At 39.8% G+C, this 15,532-nt stretch overlaps 2 protein-coding genes across 2 annotated transcripts in view; one reads left to right on the top strand and one right to left on the bottom strand.

The window, feature by feature from the left end:
• KAT6B (lysine acetyltransferase 6B) overlaps positions 1–4,724 on the top strand; it is a 46,242-nt gene extending 41,518 nt beyond the window's left edge. The window contains exons 12-13 of the mRNA XM_035897350.1: positions 1–156; positions 2,062–4,724. The exon at positions 1–156 is cut by the window's left edge and continues 139 nt beyond it. Coding sequence (XP_035753243.1) covers positions 1–156; positions 2,062–4,550 — 2,645 coding nt within the window. The 3' untranslated portion in view covers positions 4,551–4,724. The remainder of the gene's footprint in view (positions 157–2,061) is intronic.
• A 6,960-nt stretch (positions 4,725–11,684) lies between these two features.
• DUSP29 (dual specificity phosphatase 29) overlaps positions 11,685–15,532 on the bottom strand; it is a 15,844-nt gene continuing 11,996 nt past the window's right edge. Inside the window, exon 3 of the mRNA XM_009641994.2 lies at positions 11,685–11,932. Within this exon, the coding sequence (XP_009640289.1) occupies positions 11,685–11,932 (248 nt within the window). The remainder of the gene's footprint in view (positions 11,933–15,532) is intronic.

The raw sequence follows: 15,532 nt of genomic DNA, 5'->3' as shown, positions 1-15,532 counted from the left end.
CTACCTGTGAGATGGATGGGGAAGATGATGACTTGAAGCCTGTGATTAGAAAAGCTTTTGAGTATCAACCTGGGCAGCAGAAACAGGAGGAGGAAGAAGAGCAGAACAAGGAGGAGAAAGATATTCATTGTTACAGGAGTGATGATAGTTGTACAAGTAAGCTGAAAATGTTCTTATATCTTCACAAAATTAATTTGTCTGTTTGCCCTCAAAGGAAATGTTTCTTTTTGTCATAAATCTGGAAATTTATCTAGCCATTTTGGTCTTAAAAATCTTACAATCTTAATAATTCTTTCTGCTTAGAGGTGCTACTGGAGCCATTAATCTCATGTAGTTTATTAGAATTCAGTGGTGGCTTCAAATTTTTTTGTTTTGTTTCTGTTGTGTTTACTTCTTCTGTTATTCCTGAGCCATTAATACTATAATCTGGTTTTGTGTTCAGAAAGCAAATGCTTTGCAGTCTGAAGCACTGCAGTCCTTTTCATGTTGCCAAAAACAACTTTAATGTCCCTGCAACAGGGCAATTTCGTACTCAACAGAGCAGGGGTATCACTGGAATACTGTCTAATATTGGGTTTGTATCCTTGGTAAAAGATACAAGCAGAAAGTAAGATTTCATTTACACAAATATCTTTCTATTCAGGATTGTTGATAATGCAATGAAATGTTTGTTGTTTCTGGGGCACAATATGTCCTCAGCACTGGTGTCTACAAAAGAGGGGGATAGTTTTAACTGTGTTCTTTCAAAGCTGCTTATCTAGTTTGATTTCAAGGATTTTTCCTGGCAGAAAAGCTAATGGATGGATAGTGAAATTACTAATGAGCTATTCTGAATGTGTACTCATCCCTTGACCTCCTGGCTCTCAAATTACACTTAAAAGTTTTAATTCCAGAATGAATGACTGGATTCTCAGGTCTGTATGTTTTCTTTAAGAAGCCAGTGGGTACTATCCTAGTGGTTTCATAATTGCATGGGAAGTTTAATCTTTGCAATCCTCAGTTGAGGGATCATGCACTGATTTCTATTTTAAACAGCTTTTGTGCAACTTGAGCAACCGTGCTTATGAATGTTGGTGCTATTACAAACCAGTACACAGGTACATTAGGCTATTACTGCTTTTTCCTGCTTGTCAAAAGAAACAAATTAAACTAATACTAGCAAATTCAGAGTGTTCCAGCTATGTCCCAGTGGTCAGGTTTGCACTGCTTTAACTAGACTGATACTGTGTATTTGTCCATGGACCATGTCATCACATTAATCAACTACAGGAGTGTTATAACACTACAGTGAGAGGCAGAACTTGGCAAAGGAGTATTGCTGAAGCTGTTGCACTCCCAAATGCAGCATGTTATATCCTGAGGATTCTCCCTTTTTTCAGTTTATATGTAAGTGGTATCTGGGGAGAGAGGAATGAATGTGTTCAGGTAGTTTTTTGTAGTCAATAGATTAATTTAGTGTTCTGACACACTGTTTAATTTCAATTATCTTTTGACTTTTGTCATGTGAGCTGTGTCATGATGTGCTGCCCATGAGAAGATACTAGAATGAACCACCTTTATTTACAGGGTTGGTACTAAAGCATGATTATATGCTTACTATGACTTGTACTCCAGAATGGTCAAACAGGAAACTCCAGACTCTTGTGTTTTTACTGTCAAAAAAGATGAATATGCAATAGATCAATGTCTATATAAAAGTGATGGCATACCTCTATTCTAAAAATGAAGGTTGATAATCAAGTATTTGGACGCTATTTTTGCTTTAGTTTACATGTCTTGTGATTTAAATCTCTGGGATTCTGCTAGCATATAAATGGTGTTTCTGATGGTCACTGTTAAAAGGCCACCAAACAAAAAAAACTTTACGTATGTGCGTAAGTGTGTTTGAGCTGTAGATATTATGTAGTTCTGTTGTGGTTTGAGATCTGTTTATAACTCTTGTTCCAGAGTTTCATAATATATTTTGAGTTTATAAATTACTTTTGGGATTATGTTTGAAAATATTGATTAGTTTGTGCAAGCTAAGACTTTTCTTTTGTCTCTATTTATTGTCTCCCAAAGATAATACAGAGGATGTAGCTGTATTGGAAGAAAGCACTAAAGACAATCTTGAACCTTTAAAGAATAAGCAGGGTTGGCCCAAAGGAGTTAAGCGTGGTCCATCTAAATGGAGGCAAAGCAAAGAAAGAAAACCTGGCTTTAAGCTTAATTTATACACTCCACCTGAGACTCCTATGGAGCCTGACTATCAGGTGCTGGTGGAGGAACAAAAGGAAGTAGCTGAAGACAAGCCCTGCTCAGCTCCTGCTGTTACAGAGGAAGCGATTAAAGAGCCTGTTGAAGTATTACCACCGCTAGATGATGAGGTAAAAGAGGTAGAACCTGAACCTGTGTGTCCACCCAATGAACCCTTTGAAAAACAAGAAAATGATATGATGAAAGCTGGGGAAGAAGAAAGGAGTGTAGAAGAAGGTGGAATCAACTCAAAAGATCAAGAAAAAGACAAAGCAGAAGAGGTGTTTCTGCAAAAAGAGGAGCCCATGCATTTGGATGATCAGGAGGAGGAGGAGGAGGAGGAGGATGAAGAACCTTCTCACAATGAGGATCATGATGCAGATGATGAGGACGATAGCCACATGGGTTCAACAGAAGTGGAGAAAGAGGAATTGCCTGGTGAAGCTTTCAAAGAAATGCTGGAAACACAGCAATCTTTTTTAGACGTAAATGTTCAAACTGGTAATTCAAATCAAGAGGACTTAATGGATTGTGGTGTTGACCTTGCAGCTGATGAGTGTGAAAGTGACCAGAAAGAACTTGCCACAGATTCAGACCCAGTGCCTGAATCTGATGATGATCATACAGATAACAACCAGGACCAAAAAGCTGGTGAAGAATTACATTCCGATTTCAAGGGAGAGAGTACTGAGACCATGGAGATCGATACAGAGACAGTTCAAGCAGTACAGTCTCTAACCCAAGAAGCAAGTGAACATGAAGATACATTTCAGGACTGCGCAGAGACTCAAGAGGCATGTAGAAGTTTGCAAAACTATGCCCATAATGACCAAAGTCCCCAAATGACCACACTGGATGATTGTCAGCAGTCTGACCACAGTAGTCCAGTTTCGTCTGTGCACTCTCATCCCAGCCAGTCAGTTCGTTCTGTTAATAGTCCAAATGTTGCTCCTCTAGAGAACAGCTATGCTCAGATCAGCCCAGATCAAAGTGCCATTTCTGTGCCATCTCTACAGAACATGGAGACCAGCCCAATGATGGATGTTCCCTCAGTTTCTGATCATTCGCAACAAGTTGTGGATAGTGGGTTTAGTGACTTAGGGAGCATTGAGAGCACAACAGAAAACTATGAAAACCCAAGCAGTTACGATTCTACAATGGGTAGTAGTATCTGTGGAAACAACTCTTCGCAAAACAGTTGCTCGTACAGTAGCCTTACGTCTAGTAACCTAACACAGAGTAGCTGTGCAGTGACACAGCAGATGTCTAACATTAATGGAAGCTGCAGTATGATGCAACAAACAAACATCAATTCTCCTCCCACTTGTAATGTAAAGTCTCCCCAGGGTTGTGTTGTCGAAAGGCCTCCAAGTAGCAACCAACAGTTATCGCAGTGCAGCATGGCCGCTAATTTTACACCACCTATGCAGTTAACTGAAATCCCCGAGACTGGCAATGCCAACATTGGATTATATGAAAGAATGGGGCAGAGTGAATTTGGAGCGGGGCATTACTCTCAGCCATCCGCCACCTTCAGCCTTGCCAAACTGCAGCAGTTAACTAACACGCTTATGGATCATTCTTTGCCTTACAGCCATTCAGCTGCTGTAACATCCTATGCAAACAGTGCCTCTTTGTCCACCCCCTTAAGTAATACAGGGCTTGTTCAGCTTTCTCAGTCTCCACATGCTGTTCCTGGAGGACCCCAAGCACAGGCTACCATGACCCCTCCCCCCAACCTTACTCCTCCTCCCATGAATTTGCCACCTCCCCTTTTGCAGCGTAATATGACTTCATCGAATATTGGAATATCCCACACCCAAAGACTGCAGACTCAGATGGCCAGCAAAGGTCATGTTTCTGTAAGAACCAAATCCACGCCTCTGCCACCTGCTGCTGCAGCCCATCAGACACAAATTTATGGGCGTGCTTCACAGACTGTGGCCATGCAAGGGCCTGCACGGACCTTAACAATGCAGCGTGGTATGAACATGAGTGTAAATTTGATGCCAGCCCCAGCTTATAATGTCAATTCAGTGAACATGAATATGAATACCCTTAATGCTATGAATGGTTATAGTATGTCCCAGCCGATGATGAATAGTGGCTATCACAGTAATCATGGGTATATGAATCAAACACCCCAGTACCCTATGCAGATGCAGATGGGGATGATGGGAACTCAGCCATATGCACAGCAACCAATGCAGACAGCACCCCACAGTAACATGATGTACACTCCTCCAGGGCATCATGGCTACATGAATACAGGCATGTCTAAGCAGTCTCTTAATGGATCCTACATGAGAAGGTAGGCCCTTTGGAGAGACACTGACTACCAAACTGGCATATTGGATTGATCTGCACAAATATCTTTTGGAGAGTACGATTTCAAAACCAGCAATTGGTGTGAATGCAAAAACATTTGTTGGCACCATTTAAAAGCTGTATGCAGCAGAAAGCCTTATACAAATTTTTCTTTTTTCTTTTTTTCTTGTTTCGTTTTTTGTTTTGGTTTTTTTTTTTTTAACTTTGTGCGATTTAACTTTTTCTTCTCTTTTCTTTGGGGGGAATCAGGTAGTTTTTTCCATTTTTTGTTTATTTCATTGAGCTTGAAGTTCTCTGGAAAGGAAGAACTCTTTCTATGAACTGCAATTACACAGCAGCTGATGGTTCAGAGCCATTTTATGTGCCTGCTCCCATTAAAAATGTGGATAAATAGACTCCAAAATTATCAGACAGTACTGGATCGTGAGCTTTTTCTCTCTCCTTTCCCCACATGTAAATGCCTTTTAGCAATTCTTTTATTGTATTATTTTGTTTCTGAAGGTGACACTTCCGCATGCCGCTAATGTCTTTGTTAGTGACAGTGCATTTTGTAGTACTGTACAAGTGTTGTGCTTAACAGTAAGCCATTTCTTAATTTTTTTGCCTTGATTAGGTTACCCTAGTTTGAGGGGTAAAAAAAACAGAACTATATTTTTGTTAATTATAAAACTTGTAAAAAATAATAAAAAAAAGCTGCAAAAGCTATTCACATTTTGGTTAGTTCAAAGGGTTTTATTGCTGTATGTTTAGTGTAAAGTTGAGACTCTTTTCCATTTTTGTGACCAGCTTCTTTGGGGCTGGGGTAGGAAAAAAGGCAGCTTTCTGTTTTATAAATACTGTTATGTTTTTTTTGTTGATTGAAACATCTCAGTGTTTATTTGTCAAGTTTTGAAACATTTTCATATATGTCCAAATACTTGGCAGGATTTAAAAAAAAGTAGTGAATTTGGTGTAAAGTTGCTATTTTATGGAAATGCCTCTAACTTTACATTTTCATTCCATCTGTAGATTTTTCTATCTTTATAAAATATTGGAGTTATTTTTTAAGGGAAAAAATAGAGCAGTAGCGTGTGAATAGCTCAAACTAAGCTTACAGATCGCATGTAAAAAGGCAAAAGTTATTTGTGTCTGTTTATATTGCTTCCTTTTTTTGTAGCCTTTGTACCTGTACAGAGTGACTGTAAGGGCCGAACAGAAGAGGCTTGATACATGTAAAAATAGGACCCAGTGACACTCTTGTATTTATCTGTTATCTTTTTAGTCAGTCACTTAAAAAAAAAAAAAACCCACAAAAAAACACCCAAGAAACAAAAATAAAAATTGCAAAAAACACCCCCCCAAGCTGTACATTTTAACATAAAATAAATTATGATGAGCCATTTTTAGCCTCTTGTGTCTTGTCATAGTTTGATGTTGCATGGGAATTACCTCCTGAAACAGTGTTTGTTACAGTGCTCTCACATGCTTGATCTAAAGCCCATTAAAGTTATGGGGTTTGGATTAGGCTGTTAGAGCCTAAGTGTAGGTTACTCATCATAATTGCATACACCTTGTGAAAATAAAGAGTATCTAAGATTATTTTTTTTAATAATCTTAATAAAATATTGAATAAATATGTATTTAATACATTACAAGGTTGTCAATATTTAATGTATGAAATTTCTTTCCTATAGGAAGTGTTAATATATATGTAAAAGGATATATGATAGTAACAGACATGATGTTTGGACTGTATCTTGATAGAATTGTAATCTCTTCCTTTGTCATTGTTGCTGGGTGACAAGACGATGCAAACCTTGTGTTGAACCTCTTGAGTTCTGTGTATATGCATGTATATGTGCGCACACAAACACGTACATACATATATGAACACTTCTAATCTAGCAATAGTCTGTAAAAATCAAGAAGGCTCTCTATACATGGAGCTTGTATGTGGACCAAGTTTAAATTGGGTGCATGTGAATCTGCACCAGAAAAAAATCCTGGTAAGAATTTTTCAAAATGCTTCTAATGTGAATGTTGACACCGAATCCCCCCTCCAGCCCACTGGCGCTGCAAGGAAGTTGCTAGCTAAGGTGAAAGGATTGGTCATCTTGATTGAAAACTTTGTATGTCCCCCTTCTGGTATATAAAGCAGCTTTATAGGTGGTATTTTATATGCTCAAAACTCAGAAAAATATGTATTTCTTTAAATAAAACCCTTAAAGTGTGTGGTGTTGCCAAATCAAGAAATTGATAGTACAGATTTATGCACATAATCTGTTCAATTTTAATATGATGGGGCAGCCGTCTAAAATAATGGATCTGAATGGGAGCTAAAATTGCTGGTCAAATGATAATTTGGAGTAACTTGTATTTTAGAAGTCCAGAATGCTTAATAAGGAGAGCACAGTACAACAAAGGTCTTTGTTCATGCACTTCCACTGTCAGATTTGCTTTTTGAAGGCAGAGAGTATTCATAGTACTTAAACTATACGTGTGTTTGTCTTCACAAAGTCACTGTCACCTTTTTTATGCTTAGGAAAAGGGAAGGTGAACTCCACACAGTTAACGTGCAGCCTTTGAGTGTGTATAAGTAGGACCTTGCATCTTTGAATAATTGCCTCTCAAAGTAACACTATGTTTTGAGATTTCTTAATTTGTATGTTTTTATGGTGAGTGAAAAAGTCACCTGGGTCCTTATCCACAGCTGTTTAGATTCAGGTTTCCAAGCCCGTAATGTACAGGCAAGTCAGACCTTGCCATTTCAGTATGTGCTAACCTGAAACAGAGTATCCTGACTCCAGCATATTGCTGAAGTTCTGTATTTGCAATACACAGATTAAAACTTGGGTGGAAAATTATGTACTGTGTGTGCACAACAGGCAAGTTTCCTATTTTTTTTTTATTTCATTATTTCGGAACTGAATTCCTTTCAGGAGGACAAAATGGCTGTCCTACATCTTTTCACATAGTGACTATCCAGCTCTGAATTGCATCACTGCACTAAAATTTCAGATCTACCTGTTCTGTGTATTGTGTGCCCATTGCAGTGTCAGTTTTGGCTGTGCTCTTGTGCTATCCCAGCTGAGAATTGGTCCGTCCTTTTAGTATCTCAAAATCTTCAGAGTTGCAATAGATGATTCTAGGGAAATGCAGTTACCCTGCCCCTGCAGTCTTCACCTTTGGTGTGACTAATAGGATACTTCATACCACTAGTGATTTGCAAGAAGGACATAAACTTGCCTCATTCTGCAGGTATGTTGCTTGTGGCCTTGGCAGGTGGGTGCAGTCGGTGTTGCTAATGCCTGTTAGTTAGCTAGTTAGCAACTTGCAAGGGTTGCCTACTTTGTGGAAGCTACGTGTTCCAAAACTTCTGCTTTTTCTGATTTAGTCTAATTGATTCTGGGAGAATGGCAGGGAAAAAAGCTGGAAAGTAAATAAAAAGTATGTTTACTTCAGGGTTGCTTAATTAGCATAGCTGTACCAGCAGAGTGCTTCAGGCAATACCTGGTTCTAGGGAAGATACTTGCCTTGCAAGCAGAGCCTACTTTTGTCTGGAAGCTGCCAAATCACAGTACTCCCGAAAGCTGCACTTTTAGCAAAGACAGGAATGGTAAGTGGTGTCACTCTCTGGCTCCCTGATCTCCTGGCAGTGGATAAAATATAACCAGTTTTTGGCTAACTTTGTAAGAAGCTGTGTGATACAAACAGAAACAGAGGTTGTTCAAACGTATAAAACTTTCATGTTGGATCACTGTCTGTGTGTTTTAGTTTTATAAGGTGTTCAACTTGTCCATCAGGCAGGCTAGTTCATGGAAACAAACTCCATTTATACACAGTATGGTAAATAGAAAGAATGGGCCTGGCAATTTTCTGTAGCGCTGAGGGTGATCCTATTGCAGCCTGTTCTGTAGAGACTGACACCTCTAGAAGCAAGCAAACTGACCAATACATAAAGACCTATGACTCTGTTTTTCTTTCCCTTTACTTTTAATACTTCTCTGTATTAAAACTATGTATTTCCAGCATTGGTTAGGACCTATATAGTAATATAGGTCATCTCTTCCATAGTGAAGCTCTGGGGTATACATTGATCAAAAGTTGTTGTTTTGAGCTTTGTGGAGTAGGGAGGGGGTTTGTAAGAAGATACAAGGTAGGATTACAGTTTTGGCTTTATTGTAGCTCTAGTTGAGTAATTTAAATTCTTTAGGGTTTTCCCTATCTACTAAATAAGACTAAATAAGCTTAATTAAGCCATGTTTAAGGCCTTGAAGTAGTATGTGTAGAAACATTGGAATACGGGATTCTGTTGATTTACTACTTGAACAGTCAGTTTTCTGCTGGTTTTCATCTTCATGCAAGAGCAGTAGCTCCTAGTTCCTAAGTAGCTTGGAATCCTGTCCCTTGGAAATTGTCAATATGTTCCTCTGTTGCTATGTCAGTGTTGCCATGTGCCAATTTCCTAATTTACTGTGCAGGACAAAATGAGTGGGGACTACTTAAGAGTTCTAGTATTTTGCTTTCTATCAGTAGTTGGGAGGTTGCTATTTGAAAGTTTTGTCAGTCTCTACCAAAAGCAGCTGGGCCTTAGGAAATCCAAATTTTTCCTGTGTGTTTGCACAAGTCTCAGACTCGCAAAAGAAATACCCATCACCAGGCCCCAGAAAACCTTGTTTGAATACAATTTCACATGTAAATCAGCTACGAATCCTCTTCCAGTTACAGGAGTAATCAAGTCATCATACAGGACACAAGAAAGAAAACAACCTGTAACTTGACTGAGGGAAATCCCAGTAGATGTTTGTTGTATTTTAGTAGATCGTTCGGTACAGAATTCCTGTCTGTAAGGCTAATGCTAAGAAACAGACTGCCACCATCGAGGTGAGAAAGTTCAGTTTTCTCCATCAGGGTAAATGAAAGACTGGGGCTATGTGTCTGAAATGCAGGTCTGGCAGACCCAAGGCTGAGAGAACTGTTGTGTGTCTGGGTTGTGAATTAAGTTGGAGCAGGCAGTAAAGGTGCATTTGAAGGTCTACGGAAACAGATGGAAAGAGTTGAGGGACCCCTTCCAAGAATTTTTTTGACTCTCTAAGCCCACATTGTGACTGCTTATTTATTTTTAAAGTGTCAAGTGGCTTTCTTTGTGTTTCCTTTTATTTCTGTTCTTGCTGCTTTTTCTAATCCAGGTGTAGAGATACTGAATTTGCTGTAAGTCCCAGAATTTGTATGTATGCCATGAATATTGTTCACATCACGATGTCTCATTTGTTTTTTAAGAGTTTAGTTGTGTTTGTTGTGTTCTGCTGTGTCTGAGAATTTGAAGATAAGGTCTTTATTATAGAATCATAGAATGTTTTGGGTTGGAAGGGACCCCTAGAGGTCATCTAGTCCAACCCCCCTGCAGATAAATACGAATGAGAAGTCAAAAGCATTGTATTATGAGTGCCCGTGGTCTTGGCAACAGTTCGTGTTGGGAGATGAATGATTTACTGGGCGTTGGGGCCCCAAAAGGAAGTGAGGGGATAGGAAAGCCTTTACACTATAGATGCTAAGCCTGTAAAGAGCTGTTAATATCCACAAAAAAAGGCTTAAAGTTGTGCTCAACTCTGGTTTGTAGCCTTTCTGCCCTGTGTTGGTGTTTTTGTTGTTGTTGTTGCTTTTTTTTTTTGTTTTTTTTTTTTTTAAATATCCAAGACTTCTACAGTCTATACTGCACCAAAGTTACAAAGTCTTTTGTCAGCTGGTAAAGACCAAGAGAGCTCTCTGTGCTCTTGGTGGCTAGGTTGTTCTTCTCAGGTACTGAGGCAGTAAATAGCTCTTACCTGATACATAGGCAAAATTCCAGTAGGGAGGGTGATGACCTTTTTACAGATGCAAAAAAGGTAAACATGGCTTAAGTGTGATCCTCCTCTACAGTGTGTTTTAAGACTATAAAATACAGCTGAGGGGGCAAAACTCTCGTGTCAAAACACAGTTATTGATACAAATTGAGTAAATTGAGTAAGTTGGGTAGAAAAGTAGATCTGGTGTCCCTATTTGTGTATTCGGGCTACTTCTGTCAACAAATAAAATTATTAGCAACTGTACTGAAGCACAATAATGCATTAAGGTGACTAAAGCTGAGATAGGAGGAAACATTTGGCAGTAGTAAATATAAATAGTGGTGTCTGGAAGCGCAGCAGCAACTTCCTCCTGGTTAGGCAGGTCACTGAGGTATTTTTTAAAGGCTTCACCTGTGTCTCTTGCCTTTTTAATCAAAACTAAAACCTCATTAAAACTGGTTATAATCTATGATTATTTAGGGAGTTACGAGGGCTGCACAAGTTCAGTGTTGAACTTCTTAGCAATGTAAGGGACATCCTATTTTTCTAGCCATTAGTTTTCCAAGTGCAGGAAAATGAGTCACCATACAGAATCTTCTGTCTTTTTTTGTGGACTAGTAAATATTCTGTATTTATAGGACCTTTTAAAAGTCAGGCAGTTGAAGCACTAAAGAAAAACAAAACTGAAACTGGTCAAATGTCACATGTATGTATCTCCTTGAATTGTTTCTAGTTTGCATGGTCTGCTGCAATGTCCATTGTGAAGACATCCTCATCTGGAGGCTCTCTAAACATCGTGCTGCCCTAGATTATTACTGTGAAAGAAGAAATGGAGATGCCAGGAAGCAGCACTAAAAAGCAAACTCCCACAAAATCGTTCAGGACTCTGGAACTAAACTTAAGAATTCATCTGTGCTGCTACTATCTTGGTATTTTTCCTGCAAAATTTCTTCAGAAATGCCTAGCTCTGCTTTTTTAAAGACCATGTGCTTGGGGTTAGGATCAGGATTTTGGGGGTACTCGGCTAGAAGAGGGTTTTCTTTAAGTTGTGCCTGCATTTGTGCTGTAAAACTTTCTTTACTGAGGGTAAAATTTATTTGTTGATGTCACAAAGAATTCTGCTAAGGCTGGAGCATTCTAAGAAGATGCGTTTTAAATTTGGCTTCCTTTCTTCCTCATCTTGACAGTATTTGCGATTACTTTGTTTTTCCTTCCAAATAACAAATGATCCTTGTGACCGTGTAATTAACTACACCTTCCCCTCCCCTCCTTTTATGGAGTTTCTTTTCCAGTAGCACAACGCTGCCAGGAACAACACTAGATCGTGGTGCTGTTCTCGTCATCAGGAGGCGGTAGGCTGTTCTTGGTGTTCCTCCTCTGCAGTGCCAACGCTATGTCCAGTTCTCTCAGCTGCTTCAAGAAGCCCCGGTTTGGCAAGATGCATCGGTGTCTTGATACTTGCTCAATGGCATCCACCACTGTCATGTTCTTGTAAATCATCAGGTAAGCCAAGACCAATGTGGCTGACCGGCTGCGACCCATAGCACAGTGAACCAGAACCTTGTCTGCGGAAACAAAGAGAGATGATGCAGAGATGACACTGGGTAATTTCTTTTTTTGACAGTGAAGGTTTCTGTAGTGCCCCTGCTCTGTTTGGTGGTTTGACTACCCATACCAGCACTCTCGTAAGGCTTGTCTTTTTACAGGTGGGGAAGCTGAGGCTGTAAATCTTACTGTAGTAACTGAACGCCATCTATATTGGAGATTACCCATTTAATCCTAAACCAGGTATCTTTGAATTTATTTGTGAATAGAGGTTGCAGAGAAGGCCTGGGGGCTGGAACCTTGCATTAAGTAACAGAGCAAGCCCCACTGCAGCCTAATCTTGCATGGCTCACAAGCAGCACGTATGTAATTCTGTGTTTGGGCATAACAACAAGGATGTGGAAGGGTTTGGCATACTGTCAAACCATCCTTCTATGAGGATAAATGGGATGCACAGAGGTGCCTTTTCAGTTCTACCGGCTACACACAAAAGCTAACTGAACTTGATTATTTTTTGTTGTTCTGACAATAATGTCCTTCAAGATCTAGATTGCATCACTTTATGCCCAAATAATTTGTAAAATACAGCTAACAAGTCTTTTTGGGGGCTCAGGGATGTTTTTGAGGGCAGAGGATAAGAAGGGCCATAGAAGTTAGTAGGTACACAACCAGGGGGATAAAAGAAATCACCTCTTAAACTGTGGAAAAGCTTCTTTAGAAATCTCTGGCTAGTAACCCATACCCTATCATGTTGAATGAAAGTAGCATTTCCCCACCACCACCACCACCACCTCTCTGTTTTATATGATCGCCTCCTTGCAGTAGAGTCCTGTCTCGTATCCTGTGAATGCAGAGTCTTTGCTAACAGTTTCCATGTCTGAATAGATAATCCCTCAGGGTTTAGCTTTGTGACATTGCTTGGTTTAACTTTGGACTTCCAGAGGCAGAAAGTCGTTGGCTTCAGGTACTGGCAAGGATGTAAGCCAAAATGGAACCTTCCCCATTTGCTGAGTCTGGGGGAGGTGGAGGAAGAGAACAGTAAGTGGGTTCAAGTCTGATTGACAGTTTTTGAAACACATCAGAAGATTTCCAAAAATGATTCAAAGCCCTTGGGGGGGGTCTCACAAAGGGTTGAACTGCTGAAGGAAGTAGATTTGGAGCACTCAGTCTAACACCCTGCTAAGCTGAATTGCCACAAGGGAAAAAAAAAAAAAATCCTATCAGGGCCAATAATAGTTTATCTCTGTTAGCTATGCCTAGTGAGAAGTGTTGGGTGCAAAGCCGTGACTCCTGCCGATTAACTCCTTTGCTTCCAGTCGCAAGCGGATGTCTTGGCACAAGTAGCATTGCTGTGTAATGGATGCATCAAGGACTGCCAACACTAGAGGATTAATGGTTATAGTCTGCATCCTAATCCCAGCAGATAGTCTTAGAGGCATCTTGGCAAAATTCCAGTCTCTCTGATAACTAAAAGTGCCTCTTCCTCTCCTGGAAAATGATAATCCCTTCTATTATTACTGCAAATATTTGAAACGGATGAAAACTCTTATTTGTTCAGCCCTTCATGCTTCTCTTAGAGCTTCCCACCTTGTAAATGGGTTGCTGTTGAGGTGATAAAATACATGATAGCACAAGGAAGGCTTTGCTTTTGTGTGGGTGGCAAATGCAGGGGATCTAGGAGAAAATGTAGTTTTATATTGTGTTAACAAAGGCAAAAAATAGCCAAACAATTTTCTGAAATGCCTCCTGGTTAAAGGAAAATGAAGTCTGTCCTTTCCTGTGTGTCAAGATCTGACGGCCTGTTACAGCAAAACATGGGGCCACATCCCTTCTGTACTATTTCATGGTTTTTTCAGTTCTGACCTAAGGACCAATCTGAACCCTCTTTCCCCAGAAAGGAGTCCGCTCTTGCAGTCTTTGACTCTGACCACTTAGATCCTTCAAGATGTGGCTGAATATAAAATACCAGTGCACAGAGCCAGAGGTCTGCTGAGTGGTGACAGGTCCCTGAACTGTTTTGGTCACTTGACTCAGGCTTGTGTTTCTTGAAAATCTGTCTAGATACAGCACTCCCAGAGTCAGACAGAGTGATGAACGTTGAGGTGTCTTTGGTCAATTGCCTTGGGTCTTTGTCTCATGTTTCTTCTCACATTGCTTTTATCATTTCAGTCTTCAGTGTATTTTTTCCCATGACACATTCACACAAAAAGAAAGTTCTATTCCCCTCTATATTCTGAGAAAGTAAGACACCAAGGGAATTAGTACTAAATCTGTAGCGTAGAAGGGAACTTAAAAACCTCTTAAGATAATGTCTTCCTTTCAGGTTATCAGGACTTGCCTGGTATAAACTTTAAGCTGTCCTATCATTGGAATTGCATGTTTTGGGAAATCTTTACATACAGCTGAATGATAACATGCATAATTGTGAACAGTTGGAATTTGCCTCTAAATTCGCCTCTAAAGCTTAGTCTTGTAACTGAGCTACTGGTAAGTCCATCTACCTGTGCTTAAAGTCTGCAAATACTGCTCTGATCAGGGAGTTTCTTCACCATCACAAAGATTTTGAAGGTTAAGCCAGAATTACTCTGTTAGGACTGTATTTTGACAAAATCCAAATTGCCACGCTTTCTGGCCTGTTGCAGAAAGAGAGAGACTTCTCCATTTGCCTGACAACTTGTTTCAACAACATTGCCTATCGAGCAGCCTCCCAGCAAAAAGCAATGTATAGAGACTCCTATTCAATGAATTTGATCACCTGGCTGGCTGCAGGTCAAACTCCAAACAATGTGATACAGCTGAAGCAGATTCATTAATATATATGTTCTGGTCACAAAGTCAAAACTATTTTCCCTCTCTTTGCATTTCTCAACTCTAATGCAGAGTAGCAAATGAGTATAATGGTGTACTGAGCAGAAGTATTTGGCACCATATACTGAAGTCCCATGTTATTACCACTGAAGAATGGCTACTTGGATACCTACTATAAAATCCTGTTTAGGAGTCTGGATGCTATTTGTCAGTCAGGGAGATGCAAGCAAATAGTCCTTTCATTGGGCACTTGAAATGTAGAGCACCTTTCTACACTAGATGTGCGTTCACAAATAATGCATTTATGTTGTTGGAGGAGAGCACTAGTTACTTGCCTCTAGTCTTTGCACCTGTAAGCCTAAGAGACATTAGCCTACTGTTTAATCTATCTTCTGGAGTCATTCTCTTGTTCTGTGAATGTGTATTGGAAAGCTGTTGTCATGCACTCAACCTCAGTCTCTTCATGAACCATGCATATGTGCCTTTATGCATATCTGTGGCTGGATAGGGAATGTACATTTAGTGTACTTTTCCCTCATGAGAATGTTGAGCTTGCTCTTTTTCTTCATGAGCGTTGCAGTAATTCTTTATTGGTCTCCATCAGAAAAGATCCTAGCTATCTTGTTTAAAAACCATGTGAATGTGGCAGGCAGCATACAGCTACAGAAATGACTGCAGTTGGTAGTATCTACTTAAGTGCAGATTGTTTTGTTTTGTAGAAGTTCATCCAGTCATTCTTTGACTTGGTCTTGCATTTCAGCACTGGACCGGTGCTTAATACTGTCTCAGAACTTCCTGGAATTTGATGTGGT

This window comes from Egretta garzetta, unplaced genomic scaffold (assembly GCF_000687185.1).
Source record: "Egretta garzetta isolate BGI_Z169 unplaced genomic scaffold, ASM68718v1 scaffold56, whole genome shotgun sequence".
NCBI classification, from domain to species: Eukaryota; Metazoa; Chordata; class Aves; order Pelecaniformes; family Ardeidae; genus Egretta; species Egretta garzetta.
Note: the sequence above shows the minus strand (reverse complement) of the source record. Positions and strands in the feature narration are given on the sequence as shown.